General features: G+C 44.9%; 1 protein-coding gene across 2 annotated transcripts in view; it reads right to left on the reverse strand.

Moving 5' to 3' along the window:
• Nucleotides 1–6,008: 6,008 nt before the first annotated feature.
• Nucleotides 6,009–15,656, reverse strand: part of Akap12 (A-kinase anchoring protein 12) — an 88,647-nt gene continuing 78,999 nt past the window's right edge. For both annotated transcript variants that reach the window (XM_027939497.3, XM_071612912.1), the window contains 2 exons: nucleotides 8,273–13,193; nucleotides 6,009–7,052 (listed from right to left, as the gene is read on the reverse strand). In XM_027939497.3, coding sequence (XP_027795298.2) covers nucleotides 8,281–13,193 — 4,913 coding nt within the window. In that variant the 3' untranslated portion in view covers nucleotides 6,009–7,052; nucleotides 8,273–8,280. The remainder of the gene's footprint in view (nucleotides 7,053–8,272; nucleotides 13,194–15,656) is intronic.

The raw sequence follows: 15,656 nt of genomic DNA on the forward strand, positions 1-15,656 counted from the left end.
CCTGTCTCAGCCTCCCAAGTCACTGGGACTTATAGGTGTATACCAAGCTAGGTCTTGTGTTCTTGCAATTGACAAACTTTCGATGCATCACCAAATAAAAGCATGGGGAAGATGTGGAAGGAATGGCTTTTCTTGTTCATCTGACATATCTTTTTGTGTTTGGCTTTAGACCTAGATTGTTCCAAATTATAAAGGAAAAAGGTGATATTTTCTCAAACATGCAAGCATTTGTATGATCTGTAACTGGGGGAAGGAGAATGGAAGAAAAACTTAGCCACCTGTTAACCTATTTATTCTGCTATTGAGGCAGTTTGCTTAAAGCCATTTTTTCATCTTGGTTCTACTTCTCAGAACTGTAAAAAGCAGAGGAGCTAATAGAGGGGCATAAAGGAACCTGCGCCGTTTCTAGCATACTTCTCTACTGCAAGGTGCTTTTTTAACAACTTCTTTCCAGTACCGGGTGTCCAAGCCAGGCCTACACATGCTAGGTAAGTGCTCTACCACTGAGCTATATTCCCATCCCTTTTCACTTTTATGTTTTTATTTTGAGACAGGGTCTCACCAACTTGCCCAGGCTGGCCTTGAACTTGTGATCCTCCTACCTTGGCCTCCTGAGTAACTGGGATTACAGGTATGCGCCACTGAGCCCAGTGATAAGGTACTTCCTAATAAGACAGGTGCAATGTGCACGTCTGTACATTAGCCATCAGAATTACATGTTTGAAAGGCTCTGGGATTTATTCTAAACCCCACAACCTCATTCTAAGTGTCTTTGTAATCTGCCCAAGTAATCAAATGCCCCAAATGATTTCCAAAGAGTCATCTGTACCATCTTCCACAAAGAATCCAGATGACAAAGCAAGATGGGATTTAGGTGATTTGCCAAATTCACACAACTTCTTAGTGATATTGTAGAGCACAGATGTCCCAATTCAGGGCCCTCTCTCCACCATTGTCACACTGCCTAGGAAAGAAACACTTCCTGGACTTTTGATGTTTATGATTTTTCAGAAAATCATAATTTTTTAGAAAAAAAAAAATCCTGTAATCCCAGCTTCTCAGGAGGCTGAAGCAGGAGGAGATCCCTAGTTCAAGACCAGCCTCAGCAACTTAAGCACTGGGGAGGTAGCTCAGTGATAAAGCACTCTTGGGTGGAATCCCCAGTACCAAACAAAAGAGAGCAAACTAAAGAATTCTCTTTTTTCAGTTACACAAGGATGCCTCAAAGCAGACAAGGTCAGCAGGCAGCCAGCCAGAGAGAACCAAGAGCCTAAATAACCCATGGTCTGCGGAGACCTGGGAGAGACCGGGAAGAAACTGCAGGTTAGGCTTCCTCTTCTGAGTGATGCACCCTCTTCCCAGAGAGATGTGCTAGCTGGCCACCAAGGCCCAAAAGGTAAAAGGATGCAGAGGAAAGAAAAATACAGATGACACAGAGAGTGGGTGACTCCTCTTTAAATAAGGGCATGCGTACCTTCATCGTATACTCGCAGTTTTGAAAGGAAGATCTTTGCAATTATTCTGAATCTGCCAAAATATTCAAGGAGTCAGTAGCAGTTCATCAGCGGTCACAAAGTGCTTCGGGTAGACAGTGATCGAATTTCTCTTTCTCTTCCAGTGACAATTCATTGATGTGCATTATGCTTTATATCTTTCATCACAGAAGAATCTAGTGAAGTATTTTTGTATTCTAAAATGAAGTGGACTCCAAATCCTCACCTTTCTCAGTAACTGAGCTAAAGTTTATGCATGAGAGTATTTCTTGTTATTGTTTTTTGCCCCCTCCCCTGACAACCCATATTGAGGCTAGAACCCAGGGGTGTTCTATCCCTGAGCTACATCCCAACCCTTTTTATTTTTTGAAACAAAGTCTTGCTCAATTCCCCAGGTTGGCTTTGAATTTGTTATCTGTCTGCCCCCATCTCCTGAATCATGGAAATTACAGGCATGTGCCAGCCACTGTGCTCACCTATGCATGAGGTTTTAAGAAATGTTACAAGGATCTGGGTATGTGTTCTTTCTCCATTCTTCCATGGACAGAGAGGGCAACAAATCTGTTGATGTCCTCCCACCTCAAAATCACTCGTTTATGATTGCACAAACTAACACTATTTTACTGTAGGCCACCCCCAGACCTTGCTTGGATTATTGAAACAGTATGTTAGCCAGTCTCTTCCCAGTCTCAAGTTTTCTTTTTTTTTTTTTTAATATTTATTTTTTAATTTTAGGTGGACACAAAATCTTTATTTTATTTTTTTAATGTGGTGCTGAGAATCAAACCCAGTGCCTCATGCATGCTAGGCAAGCACGTTACCACTTGAGCCACATCCTCAGCCCCCAGTCTCAAGTTTTCCATTCTCTGAAAGCAGGACACCACTGACATTTTTGGTAGAAACTCCTTTCTTACACAAGGCTGTCTCTGCAGGGTATAAAACATCTGAGGCCCCAATTCATAACATACCAGTAACCCCTAGCCAATGCAATACCCCCAAAACACGTGTGGGCAGCACATACAGGGGCATCATGTCAGGCATGCCCAATGGGCCTGGAGACTCCCTAAGGCAGAAGGGTCACATTACTTCCCTGGTTAATGACTCTGTAGGATAAACCCTGCTCTTGTTCCCTGGCCATCTCTGCAGGATCATTTTTGCAAAGTCTTTTATAAGAACCCCAGTTTTATTGTGTGCATGTACAAATATGTAACAACAAATCCCACCATTATGTATAATTATAATGCACCAATAAAAAAAATAGGAAAAAAAAAGAACCTGAGTTCTTCTCTCAGGTTGCCAGCTCTGAAAGCAAGTCCACCTGCTTTCCCAGGCGTTGGGTGAGGCCCAGAGGCAAAGTTGAGTAGGTAGGATCAAGTATAATGTGGTTCTTTATGTTAGCCTGTTAAAGTACTGCTGTGTTCACTAATTAAACCAAGTTATTTAGGATTGTTAGAAGACGAAGCATAGAGCTAGATACACTGGGCTTTAGTCCTCAAGTACCCTGTGTGGGAAAAAACTCATTGTGTCATTCGGGAAGCATCCCTCTACCTCTGATCTCCAAACAGGAGGGTTATAGAGAGGCTTCTCCAAAGAGTAAAACCACCCTTTGTCCTGTTCACACTTTTAATGTCAATAAGCAATGGAAGAGTATGCAGTTAGGAGATTGTCCTCCCAATTACAGAAAGCTACAGTAAAAGTGCCTGTTACTCAATGTCTAAGGAAGGCAGAGTGGTTATTAGAATATGGCAGCATTAAAAAAAACAGAAAGTCATAATTATCTTCATAATAATATCTTCATAACCATGCAATCCCCAAGTCCTGTCACCTTAGCCAAAATCTCTGACATCACCCTTTGGCAGGCATGGTGGCACATGTGTGTAATCACAGCTAGGTATGGGTGAAGCAGGGGGATCACAAGTTTGAGGGCAGCCCTGGCAGCTTACAAAGCTCTGTCCTCAAAATAAAAGGGGCTAGGTACAAAGCTCAAGGCGGAGGGCTTACAAGGGCCTGGATTCAATTCCCAGTTACGCAAAAAAGAAAAAAGAAATGTCAGCTTTCTTGGATAGAATCATAAGGGCCCAGATTATTTCCCTAAATCCAGTGAGATGCTGGGGAAGAACTTGGAAGAGAAACCTGCCTGTGTCCAGAGTTGTGCGAGAGGTGGTGTGTTCAGCAGACACAATTCCAGAACCGTGCCCATCCCAGATACACCCATTCCACGCTCCCGTGAAGCTCTGTGGATACTGTCCCTGGTGAAGTGCTTCATTCAAAGCAGCACTTGTGTGACACCGATATCACAGCAGTGAAGAGAACAGCATTACAAATTGAATCGAAGTGAAATTACAGAAAGAAAATTTAATTACATTGCTTTTTATTTAATGAAAACTGGACCCCAAACAGAACTAGGAACCAAAAATATTTGAGGTAACTGCTAAGCTTAAAGCTTACATTTAAAGCTAAATTCGCAGCCCCTATCTCTAGTTCCAAACATCAAAGGAAAACATTGGAACAAAGGATCTATATACAGAGAGAGGCAACTCATGGGTACGTCAAGCAACATTACCTGAGGGGGAACACTTTATATTCCTCAATGACTAGCGGCAGGAGTTTACAAGTTTGTTGTTGTGCTGGGGATTAGAACCCAGGGCCTTGTACATGCAAGGCAAGCACTCTACCAACTGAGCTATATCCCCAGCCTGAGCTTATAAGCCCTGCAGCATTGTTTTCTATTGTCCATGGCTCCATGGTAATGCAAATATTTTATTGTCAAAAATAGCAAAATTGAGGCACTTGCTCAAACTTCTGCAGTTTACATTTGATTATGCTTATAAATTAACGGCAGCTTTAAAATTATAAAACTGGCTACTGTTGGCGTTCTCGTTAATAAAACAAATATTGCTACACAGCCCTTGATGTATAGCTTATACAGAAGCAATCCAGGGCACACAGGCATCGTTGATACAAAAAGCAGTCATGAAGCAGTGATCACTGGAAAGCCAGTTGTGATGGCCTGTCACTTGGTCACACATGGTAAGAAAGGACAACGGCACACATTTAACTTGCTTGGGACGGTGACGTTTCTTTCTGCTACAGAGAGAAACACTATGAACAGCCGTCATCTCCCATACTTTCCATTATCCTTGAAAAAGTCTCTGTGGGTAGAGGTGGGAGTCGGAGGATTTTAAATTGGAGGATGATAACATTTGAATTACTTAATACACAGTATTCTGGGTTTACTGGCACGTGCCTGTAGTTCCATCTGTGGGGGAAGCTGGGGCAAGAGGATCACTTGAGCCCAGAAATTAGAGATCAGCTTGATCCTTACAGAGAGACTCCATCTCAAAAACAAATAATTATGCACGGGTGACTATGAAAAGAACTCCTAAAAGGATATTAAATGTTATGATACAGTTATCATGAGGTGTCGTACTAATATGACCAATTATATGTAGTCAGATTTGTTAAAATAAGAAAAACTACTTTCAATTTTACTACCAAATTTTCTTGTTAAAACTAAGTAACTTTCTAGAATGTTTACCTTTTTAAAAATCATTGACAGTTAAAATTTAAATTCTCAAACTGGAGTACTGAGGTTAAGTCGAATTTATGCATATTTGCCAGGCCAGTTTCATATGAGAAAAAGCTCAACTATATACTATAGGTGACATATACTATATATACATATAGCTTGTTCTTTATGGGACAGTTGTCTGACAAAATCCTTTATGTAAGAATCATCACGTTAACTTGGCGGGGGCAGGAGGAGGCACGAGGAGAGTGTACTAGGGATTTAAACCAAGTGCACTTCACCACCTTTTTATTTTTTTTGAGACAGGGTCTCAGTGAATTGTCCCAACTCTGTCCTTGAACTTGGGATCCTCAAACTTGGGATCCTCCTGCCTCAGTCTCCAGAGATGCTGGGATGACAGGTGTGCACCACCACACCCTGCCATCAAGTCAACTTTTAGGTAAGGCATTTTGTACTATTAAGTCTTCTTAAAAATTTCCTTTCGGAGCCAGGGGCGATGGTGCAGGCATGTAATCCCAGCAGCTCAGGAAGCTGAGGCAGAAGAATTGCAACTTCAAAGCCAGGCTCAGCAAAAGCAAGGCGCTAAGCAACTCAATGAGACCCTGTCTCTAAACGAAATACGAAATAGGGCTGGGGATGTGGCTCAGTGGTTGAGTGGTTGAGTCCCTGGTCCACCCCTCCCCGCCACCAAAAAAAAATTCCTTTTGAAGACATCTGCCATTTTGGGTTTGAAACCAAATATTAACAAAGAAAACTGGCTTTTTCAGGAATTAAGACGAGAAACTGTACCAGAAATGTCAGTCTGAAAAACTACTGCTGAGACTTCCTCTGAACATCTAACTCAAACCAGTGTAAAGTGAGGATTCATGTAGTGATGACATTAGAAAGCACCAGCTTACCTACTACTGTCTTACCACTGTCATCATCTTATTCTAACCCAGTAAACGTTGGTCCTGGGCTTCCTAGTACCTAATAAAACCAGCAAATCTAAGTGAAGCAAATATTTTATTTAAATCAGTTGTCAAATCACAATTTATCCAAATGAACATAATGCAACATTGTTCTTAAAAGAAGGGGCACAAATATGACACAGACACAATCCAGTATCTATCAAAATACCATTTGTAAAGAACCGGACTCCATCTCTGAATACGGCCCAGCATACAAGAGTAAAAATCAAAAACTTACAACAGTCAATTCTTTTCTGCATAACATGAAAAAAACATCTCACTACTCTGCCTCAGAATCAGCACACTCATCTGTCCAAACAACAGTAACAATTAGGAGCAAAGACTTAGGACTTCATTTGCTACTGAAAAGGCCTTCTTTCCAACCGTCCCTGGACTAGAAAGAAAAATCTCACAGTAACAATGGAACATACTGTATTTTTCAAAATGCTTTTTTTTTTTAAGCTCATTGCGCATAATAGGAAAGTGATGGATTTCAGAGTGCTTCTACCATGGACCTGAGCATTAGTGAATTTTAAAGTAAGAACTGTACCTTCTCATTAGGGATGTTATTTCTCAGAAGCTGTTTTTCACAGGTTATCATTGAGGCTTAAGTCTTTCCAAGGCTTCCCCACAGCTGCACACCCCGTCATATAGTGTGTGACACAAAGGGCATGTGCTATGTTGCACGTGTCCTTACACAGTAAGAAAAAACATACAATAAACACAGAGGGATGATTACTTAAACACACATACACAAATACATAAAGAATGATACTCCAGTTTGAGAAGCAGAACCAGGTATTGCCAACTCCAGTTCCAGGTTAAGAATTCAGAACCTTAAATCAGAAATGTTATAAGGTAACAAGGGAAAATACAGGTGGTCTTGGAACAAAGGAACTGTGAGATGGCTATAGCTCCTGATGAAGCCTCAGGATTGTCGGGGGCGCTCTAGGAGTGGGATCAGCGGACATGCCTGTTCTCCGGTTCTCAAAGTTCTGAAACGTTGGTCTCAAGTCTCAGCAGCATCTTCTCCACGACTTGTTTTCACACTCTGGTCTTGCAAATATACGATGAGTTTAACTGTAGAAGGAAGTGAGAAGCAGAGTAAATAAAACCTTGTTTTCCCCCCTTATTAATTAAAACAGAAGAGCCGTCCAAGTGAACTGCAGCAACTGAGAATCCCAGTAATATGACAGTTTACCTCCATTAAAAATAAGAAAGGTGGCAGGGTGCAGGGGCACACACCTGTAATCCCAATGACTCGAGAGGCTGAGGGAGGAGGATTCACAGGTTCAAGACCAGTCTCAGCAACTTATTCTATCGTAAAATAAAAAGAACTGGGGATGTATATTTCAGGGGTTAAAGTTCCCCTGGGTTCACTCCCCACTACCAGATATAATAAATAAATAAATACATTGGGCTGGGGTTGTGGTTCAGTGGTAGAGCGCTCACCTAGCACACGTGAGGCACTGGATTCAAACTTCAGCACCCCATAAAAATGAAATAAAGATATTGTGTTCACCTATAACTAAAAAGTAAATATAAAAAAATAAATACATTTTTAAAAGACAGTGGGCTAGGGAGGTCTTTTTCAGCTATAGAGTGCATGCTCAATATGCCCAAAGTCCTGAGTTCAATCCTCAGAACCACATGCAAAAAAGAAAGGTAGTGAGAGTCCTCATTATATTATGCTAAAATATCACAAAACTTGTGGATGGAGTAGTACTTCCTATCAGGTCCATATGAATTGGATACTTCAGAAAATACTTGTTAATGCTGCTGGTAGGTGGGGGGGAGGCACGGGGGAGTGGGAAATATACTTGTTTCTAAAGAACTAAAAATAAAAATTCAAACACTCGGATAAAAACCTCCTTTTTTAAAAAAATACTTTTAGTTGTAGATGGCACAATACTTTTATTTTATTTATTTATATTTATGTGGTGCTGAGGATGGAATCCAGTGCCTCACATATGCTAGGCAAGTGCTCTACCACTGAGCCACAACCCCAGCCCTACACTCCTTTTGACTGCTAGTTATTTCAAAATAAAACAAAAAACTCAACAAACCAGTTGATATGAGGCTGGGTGTGCACAGTGTATCTCCTATGCCTTCAGCCAAACACACACATGCCCTTTATCCTCTTCTAAAGCAGTTCCACAGGGTTCAAATGAAGCCATTATTTGTTTCACCAAAAAGACTAAATAGCATTTCAATGAAGAAAAAAATTAATAATCATAATTATTTGAATTCCCAAATAAAGGGAGGGGGGATCTCTTTAGAAGACAAATAAGTTTACTTACACGATGTCTTAGGATTCTGCCAGTTCGGGTCTTGCCAGTTCTCTCTCGTGTTTCTGTATCTCCTCTTCTGTTTGGGGTTTGGGCTCCTTATCTGACTCACTGTGCACTTTTCCCCCGTGAAATCCTACTTCCTGGGCATCTTCCTCCTCTTTCGGTTTTGGTCCATTGGCATCCAGGGACTCTTTGGTTAAGTCTCCCGAGGCATCAGCATCCGCCAGGGTTGAGCTTTGGTTCTCTGGGTGGTCAGCATCTCCTTTTTCATCTTCTTTGGACTCCAATGGCGACTTCTTTGTTCTTTCTCCTAATTCAGCCTGACCCTCATCTGACACAGACTTCATTCCTGTTCCATCTCCCTCGGCCTTGGATGAGAGAATCAGCTCTTCGCCCTGCTGGTCATTGACACTGGGACTTTTGACCTCAGCGGTCACGATCTTTTCAGAAGCTGTGCTCACATCTTGGGAAGCATCAGCAAGTGGTGGATGCACAGCAGTGAGCTCTGGCTCCTCTTGGGCTGCAATAGCTTCCCTTTCATCCTGTGCAGATTCCTGACTTTCTTCTTCTTTCTTGGGTTTCTCTGTGGCCTCCTGGCTGTCAGCTTGCACCAGGAGGGTCTGCGTCTGCCATTCAGTTGTGAGCATACCTGTGGCTGTTTCTTCCGACCCTGTGAACTGGTCAACGGCTGTCTGAATGATGTTTTGGACAAACTTACTGCTCCTGGTCTCAAGTTCCCAAGCCTCATTTTCGCCCAGGGGATCGTCTCTGGCTATACTCATTTGGCCTTCCTGCTGACCAGTCTGCTCCTCGTCTTCGTCTGACCTCTGTTTCTGTGATGTGCTCTTCTCTCCTTCCAGGTCAGAGGGCAGGCCTCTTTCGGGAGTGGCAGATACGATTACTGGCATGGATTCTGCCTGAGGCTCGGGCCCCACGAGCACAATGGTGTCCCCTGGCTGAGGAATCGAGTCTTCTTTTTCAGAGGTTTTCCCTTCTGGTCCTAAACGTGCACCTGCACACTCCAAGATTTCACCTGTTTCTGAAATCTCGACAGTTTCTTCTAAGACCTTTTCCTCCACTGCTGCTGGAGATGCCAGTGCCTCAGAGCTCTGCACATGAACCTCTGTGCACCCCACTCCCTTTTGATCTGGGCCAGGAGAGACTCCTTCAAGGCTGCCCCCTTCCTGTCTCCCGTCCAGGCCAGGCACACTAACGGTCTCAGCCAGTTCCTGGCTGGGCTCTTCAGATCCGGGAACAGCTGGTTTTTGCTCAGGGATTTCTTCACTCACTTGCGCTGACTTTGCTTCTGTCTTCTCCTCTTCTCCCTGAGCTGCCATCTCTGGACTCGGGCTCCGGAGTTCAGTATTATCGTTCTGGCTTTCTGCTCCTATGGTCACTTCACCTGTCAGGGCAACCTCAGTGACCTTTTCCTGGCTGATGCTTTTGTCTGTGTGTAAAGGCGCTTCGAGTTCTTCGACATACTCTCCATCTTTGGCTTCCCCCTCAGCAAACTGGCCGGTCTCTTGAATCACCTCAGTCTTGGATAGAATGGGTACAGCTTCCACTGACACCTCTTGATCTCTATGTTCTAGACTTCCTTCCATTTCTGATTGCTCTATATTTTCTTCTTGGGATTGAAAATGAGGTGGTGAGGGAGGCCCCTCTTTCTGCCCAGGAACAGCCTCTGCCAGTGTGACCTGTGACTGGGTACCCGAGACGCCCGCATCATCTTCTTGGCTTTCCACGACTTCATCTTGCTGCATGGTATCCAGGGCTTCAAAATCTGCTACGGGGGTGCTTCCGTTGGTCCCACTGTCTGTCAGAGTTTCAGTCGAGTCAGGGGGATGAGCCTCTTCTGATGGATTCTCCTGGGACTTGACCCCAGCTAAAGTCTCCTCTTGACAAGTGGTTTCAGGCTTCCTGGACTCTGCACTCGCCGGGAGGTGAGGAACATTTTCAGAGCTTTCCGGGCTGGTCTGGGTAAGGACAGGGCCTGGGGTGGAGTGCTCAGCCTTGGTTTCTCGCCCAGGTACTTCCATCTCTCTCCTCAGACCCTCTTCTGCTCCTTCCACCTCTGGGGCTCTGGGCTCCTCTTTCTGTGAGATCTGGATCCCACCTTCCGGCCCACGGGTCTCCAGCAGCTGGGATTCCTCTATCACTTTTTCCGCGACAGCCTGCAGGACGGCTTGAGTCCGCCTCTCCTGGTCTTCCATGTCTGGCGCGTCACCTTCTACCTCCTGAACAGGGGTGGCTTCCTCAGTGGTGTCTGGGGATTCGGTTAACTGGGAAACTGCTGACACCATTTCCGTAGTCTCTTCGGCACCCGAGGCTTCCGTTGCTTCTTCGGCACCCAGTGCCTCGGTGGTTTCTGCAGCCGTCACCGCCTCGGAAGTCAACTCCACCTCGCTGGCCATCGTGACATCCTGGGCCTCTCTGCTCTCCGGCAAAGTCTCCATAACCACGGGGGCTTCTTCTACAATGACTTCTCTTTCAGTGACCTCCCCAATTAATGGAATGTCCTCCTCTTCTGCCTGTTCAACGGGTTCTGTCACTGAAGCAGAAATCCAAGAAGGAGACCGTTCTTCAATATCGGTAACCGCCCTTGTCCCATCCATGACGGCCACAGTCACCGTGTGAACCAGATTCTTGCTGAGCTCCTCAGACACATCCACAGGCATCTTTTCTTGGGACGTCTCTGCACTTTGGAGGGCCTGCTGTGCCTCCAGCTTCTCCCTCTCCACCGCATCGTACTCGGACAGAGGTACCACGGCTGGGACATCGGGATCATCTTCGTTGGCTTCTGTTGGCCCCTGGTCTTCGGCCGCGACTTGTTCTTGTTTGCCATCCGACCTTTTCTTCCGACGGCCTGGAATAAATTTCTTAATTGAGACCCAAGATTCTTCCTTCCCGGGTTCAACCTCTGAAGCTAAATGTTCCACACCGGGCTCTTCGGTTTTCTCTTCCAGTTTTGATTTGGATTTTTTTCTTGGGGTGACTAATCTCTTAAAGGACTCCCAGGTGGAAACACCCTCCCCTTCGGAGGGGCTTCCGGCTGGCTCAGGGGAGAAACTTCCTGGCCCCTGATCCTGATCCTGGGAGCTGGCAAGGATGGTGTTGCTTCCCGTCTCTTTGTCTTTGCCGGCTTCCTCTGCCTTGTAGCCGTCTCCTCCTGTGGTTTTCGGTCCTTCTTCCTCATCAGAAGATGATCCTTTCCTTGCCCTTTTCTTGGATGACCCCACACAGATTAAAGCTTCCCACGACACAGACGTGTCTACCTTGCGCTTTGGTTCTTCCGGCTTCTGCTCTTCCCCGGTTCCTTTGGTTTCTTCTTGCATTTCAGAGACGGCACTCTCCGTGGAAGACAAGGTAGAGCTCTTCACCTTGTCCAGTTCATCCTCTTTATCGCTTTCCGAGGGCCTCCGGACCCGTTTCTTGGGCGTCACCATCTTTTTGAAAGATGCCCATGGTGTGATGCCTTCTCTCTTTTTTTCTCCGTCGGAAGTAGCTCCCTCTTCCCCTTCCCCTTCCTGGTGTCCCTCTGCTATCCCTTTCTCCAGACACGTGATCTCTTCGGGTTCTTCGGGGGATGAAGGGGAGCTCTCGCCCTTCTGCTCATCGGCGCTGTCTGGAGACTCTGCTGCAGCCTGAGGCTGCTCCCCTGACTCGTCGTCGCCCCCTCGTTTCCCCTTCTGTTTCTTCCCAGAACGCTTCTTTAAGCCAGTGCTAGTGAAGAGTTTCTTGAGGGGGCTTCCCTGCACCTTGATTCGCTCTTGTGATGACAGCATTTCCACCTCACTCACGATGCCTTCAGGGTGTTTAGACATCCCCTGCTCGTCGGCACTCAGCTCAGCTGGCTGGGGACCGTCTTCTCTGGAGACACACACGTCTTCTGTCTCCACCAGCTCCTCGGCGGCTCCAGCTTCCATTTCAACCAGATTTTCAGGTGGTGAGGGCTCTCCCGCGTCTTCCACATCTGATTCTTGCTCCTCTGTTTTCTTCTCAATGGCGTTGGTGACATGGACTTCTGCAATGACTTCTTGCTGGACTTCTATTTTGTCATCGAAGATTTCTGTTGCCAGTGGAGCGCACTTCTCTTCGGAAGAGCCCTGCAAGCCGCTGCCTGGATCCTCGGGAGACAGCTCCACCTTCTCAAACTCACCGGATAGTCTGACCTCGTCTACACCTCCCATGGGTTCCTGTGGCCGTGGCTGCTCCTCTGAGGTGTCTTCTGTCTTCTCCTCTGCGCCTGACTTTTCTGGCTCTTGCTCCTTTTTCTTCTCCAAAGCTTCTAACTCATCATCCCTTGTCTTTCTGAAGCTGGTCTTTTTGCGCCAGCCAGCCCAACCTTGGGTGAAGAATTTCTTGAAGGGCGATGCTGTCTCGCTGGCAATCGGGCTGGTGGGAGATTCTGAAGTCTTGGTGGGTTCTTTTTCTTCCCCTTCGTCTTTGCCTTCCTCTGACCCCTGACCAGACTCGGTCTGAAGAGGAACCTCTGTGTTGCTTTGCTCGAGCTTAAGGGAGTCTTCTGGCTGCTCTGTGGATTGCTTTAATTCACTTTCTTTGGATGCTGACTCCCTGATCTCCATGCTGAGCTCTTGGTGGTCACCGGCCCCATTTGACCCTTCTGTTCCCTCAACTTCATCTTTTTTGGCGGCAAGCACCTGGACAGTGTCAGACTTCTCGTTCTTATCCTTTTTCACAGTGAATTTAAAGCCAACAAACTTAAACACCTTCTTAAATCCAACATCATTAGCCTGGGACTCAGTAGGTTGGGTTAACTCTTCTAAATTGCTTTCTGAAGGGATCTGTTCGATGACTTCAGGCATTTCCTCCTGCCTGTCCTTCGTGATGTCCTCAACAACGGCAGACTGGGCAGCCATCTCTTTATCAGAGTCTCTTTCCCTCACATCTTCAGACTCGCTCTGTCCAACTATTAACAAAAAGTGAGGAGAAGGGGGAAAAATAAGTACAGTTCAAGGAAACCAAATATATCTTGAAACATGACTAATTAATACTCTCATTAACATCAGGTATTTCAGGATAAGGTTAAGGGTCCTATGGGATTTAGATAGCCTATCTTTTGCTGCATGGTCAAATGCAATCACACCCCACACCCACAGGTTCCAAATGGAACCCATCAGGTCTAGATATAACCTCCACTGTGTAGAAAACGAAGAGTAAGAAGTGTAAGCTAAATAACAACACAAGCTAGGTATCTACACAGTTCCAAAGGAGGGAAAATTCTATGTGTTAACTAGACTCATCTTGGCAGGTCCCTGAGACCAACTCTATAGAGAAATTCCAGGCTGGGTTGTAGAACGCTTGCTTTATTGTGAGAAAAAGGAGGTACCCAAGAGCTGGTAAGGTGTGTGAGAGAATGGGAGGGCCAGTCTGCAGGGGCTCCCACTGGCCACTCTGAAGCATAAAAAGAGGAATGGCATGAACTGATGGGTTATAGCACACAGAATTAAAAAGAAGGAGAAGGAGAGGGCAAGTGGGGGAGGAGGAGAAAGAGAGGAAGAGAGAACCACAAATTGAGAATGACACCAAAAACTGAGGAGCGGGAAGTACTTGTTATGAAAAATATCAATTGGTTGGGGATATAGCCCAGCCCAGTTGCACAAGGCCCTGGATTCAATTCCCAGCATACATGTGTGCATGCGCATGCACACACACAAATTCAATAAACAGATATAACTTCCACACTGATCCTTGAAGTCATTCTCTTTTGAATATTAGATTTAGAAAAATTACAATTTGTAAATCTCATTTTAATGAGTTAGGCTGAAAGTACTACTCAGTGGTAGAGCACTTTCCCACCACGTGTGAGGCCCTGGGTTCCAGGGTTGCATCTCCAACAAACACCAGGCTGGTTTTAAAAAAAGGCAATAGGTATTCAGTCGAGAATCAAGGAAGGCTGAAAACACTGGGTGAAAAGAGCATTAACACACAGATTACTCCCCCCCACCCCCCGCCCCAGTTCTAGGGATGGAACTCATGGGGACTTGTCACATCCCAGCCCTTTTTATTCATTTTATTTATTTATTTATTTATTTGGTACCAAGAGATGAAACCAGAAGTGCTTAACCACTGGGGAGCCACATCCCAGGCCTTTTTATTTTTTGAGACAAGGTCTTACTAAGTTGCTTAGGGCCTCACTAAGTTGCTGAGGCTGTCTTTGAACATGCAATCCTCCTGGTTGGGGATGTAGCTCCTCAGCCTCTAGAGCTGCTGGGATTATAGGTATTTCAAGTGTCAATGAACCAAAGGATCAAACTTAACATACTCAAGAATGTTATTCTGCCTCCTTAGGAGAGGCACCGAGGAAGACCATAAATCCTGTTTACAGTGCTCCTGATACCAACACAAAACAATCAAACCATGAGGAAAATCAAATCCACAGTGAAGGATATTCTGTAAAAGAACTAGCCTGGCCTGAAAAGTCAATGTCATGAAGGACAAAAATCAGGCAAAACCACAAAAGGGTTGTGTGCAGTACCTTCAAATATTTTAAGGAAGTGGGCAGAGAGGATGTGGTAAGATCTCCATAACTGGTGAATTAAGTCAAGGGCATATAGATATTTGCTATATTTTTCAGTAGGTTTGACATTTTAAAAATAACTGGGGGTAAAAAGCAACCTAATGTGACTCAGTGAACTGGATGGAAGTGTTGGGAGGAGTGGCAGCTAACTGAACTGAGGAATAGTACAATTAAGAGATGCCTGCTATGTCCCGAATTGGATATTCATTTGGGAAAACCAGTAAAAGAACACTTTGGGGTTCTCTGGAATTAGGAAATGTGTGGGAGGAAGCACGTTTTCTACACACCACTGTTCCCCCATCTCCTAAGCCCCAATTTCAATTTGCAACTTTTTAATTCTGGGAGGACTAGAATGATTCTAGTCAAAACTAGAGACACAAAAATAATGAACAGCGGCCAGTTGGCAGAGCAGAAACCATTCCCTGGTAGCTGGATCAGAGCTCAGCAACATTCAATATGGCTTTCAGGATTCCTGTTATTAGTGCAGTATGGTTCTACACACTAGCTGGGTTCGTCCTGACAAAACTGTACACGCAAGGAATTTGATTCCAGTCCCCATTCCCAGCTTTTCCCTCCTTTCTTCCCTCCCCCTATTTCCTCCCACAATTCTATTGATTTTCCATTTAATTCAAAATTTATTTTTAATTGGTTCTTTCCCCATATGCAGAAAGGTGAAGTTACCTGTGGCATATTTATATATGCACATAGCATGATTTTTAAAAATTCATGCCTCTTTTCCTCCCCTTTCCTTTCCCTCCTCCTTCCTGCTTGATCTCCTTTTACTTTATTAATCTTCCCTGTATCTTTATGATACCTAATCCCCCCATACCTTCTCTTTTTAAATTTTTTAGT

Source organism: Marmota flaviventris, chromosome 6, assembly GCF_047511675.1.
Source record: "Marmota flaviventris isolate mMarFla1 chromosome 6, mMarFla1.hap1, whole genome shotgun sequence".
Lineage (NCBI taxonomy): Eukaryota > Metazoa > Chordata > Mammalia > Rodentia > Sciuridae > Marmota > Marmota flaviventris.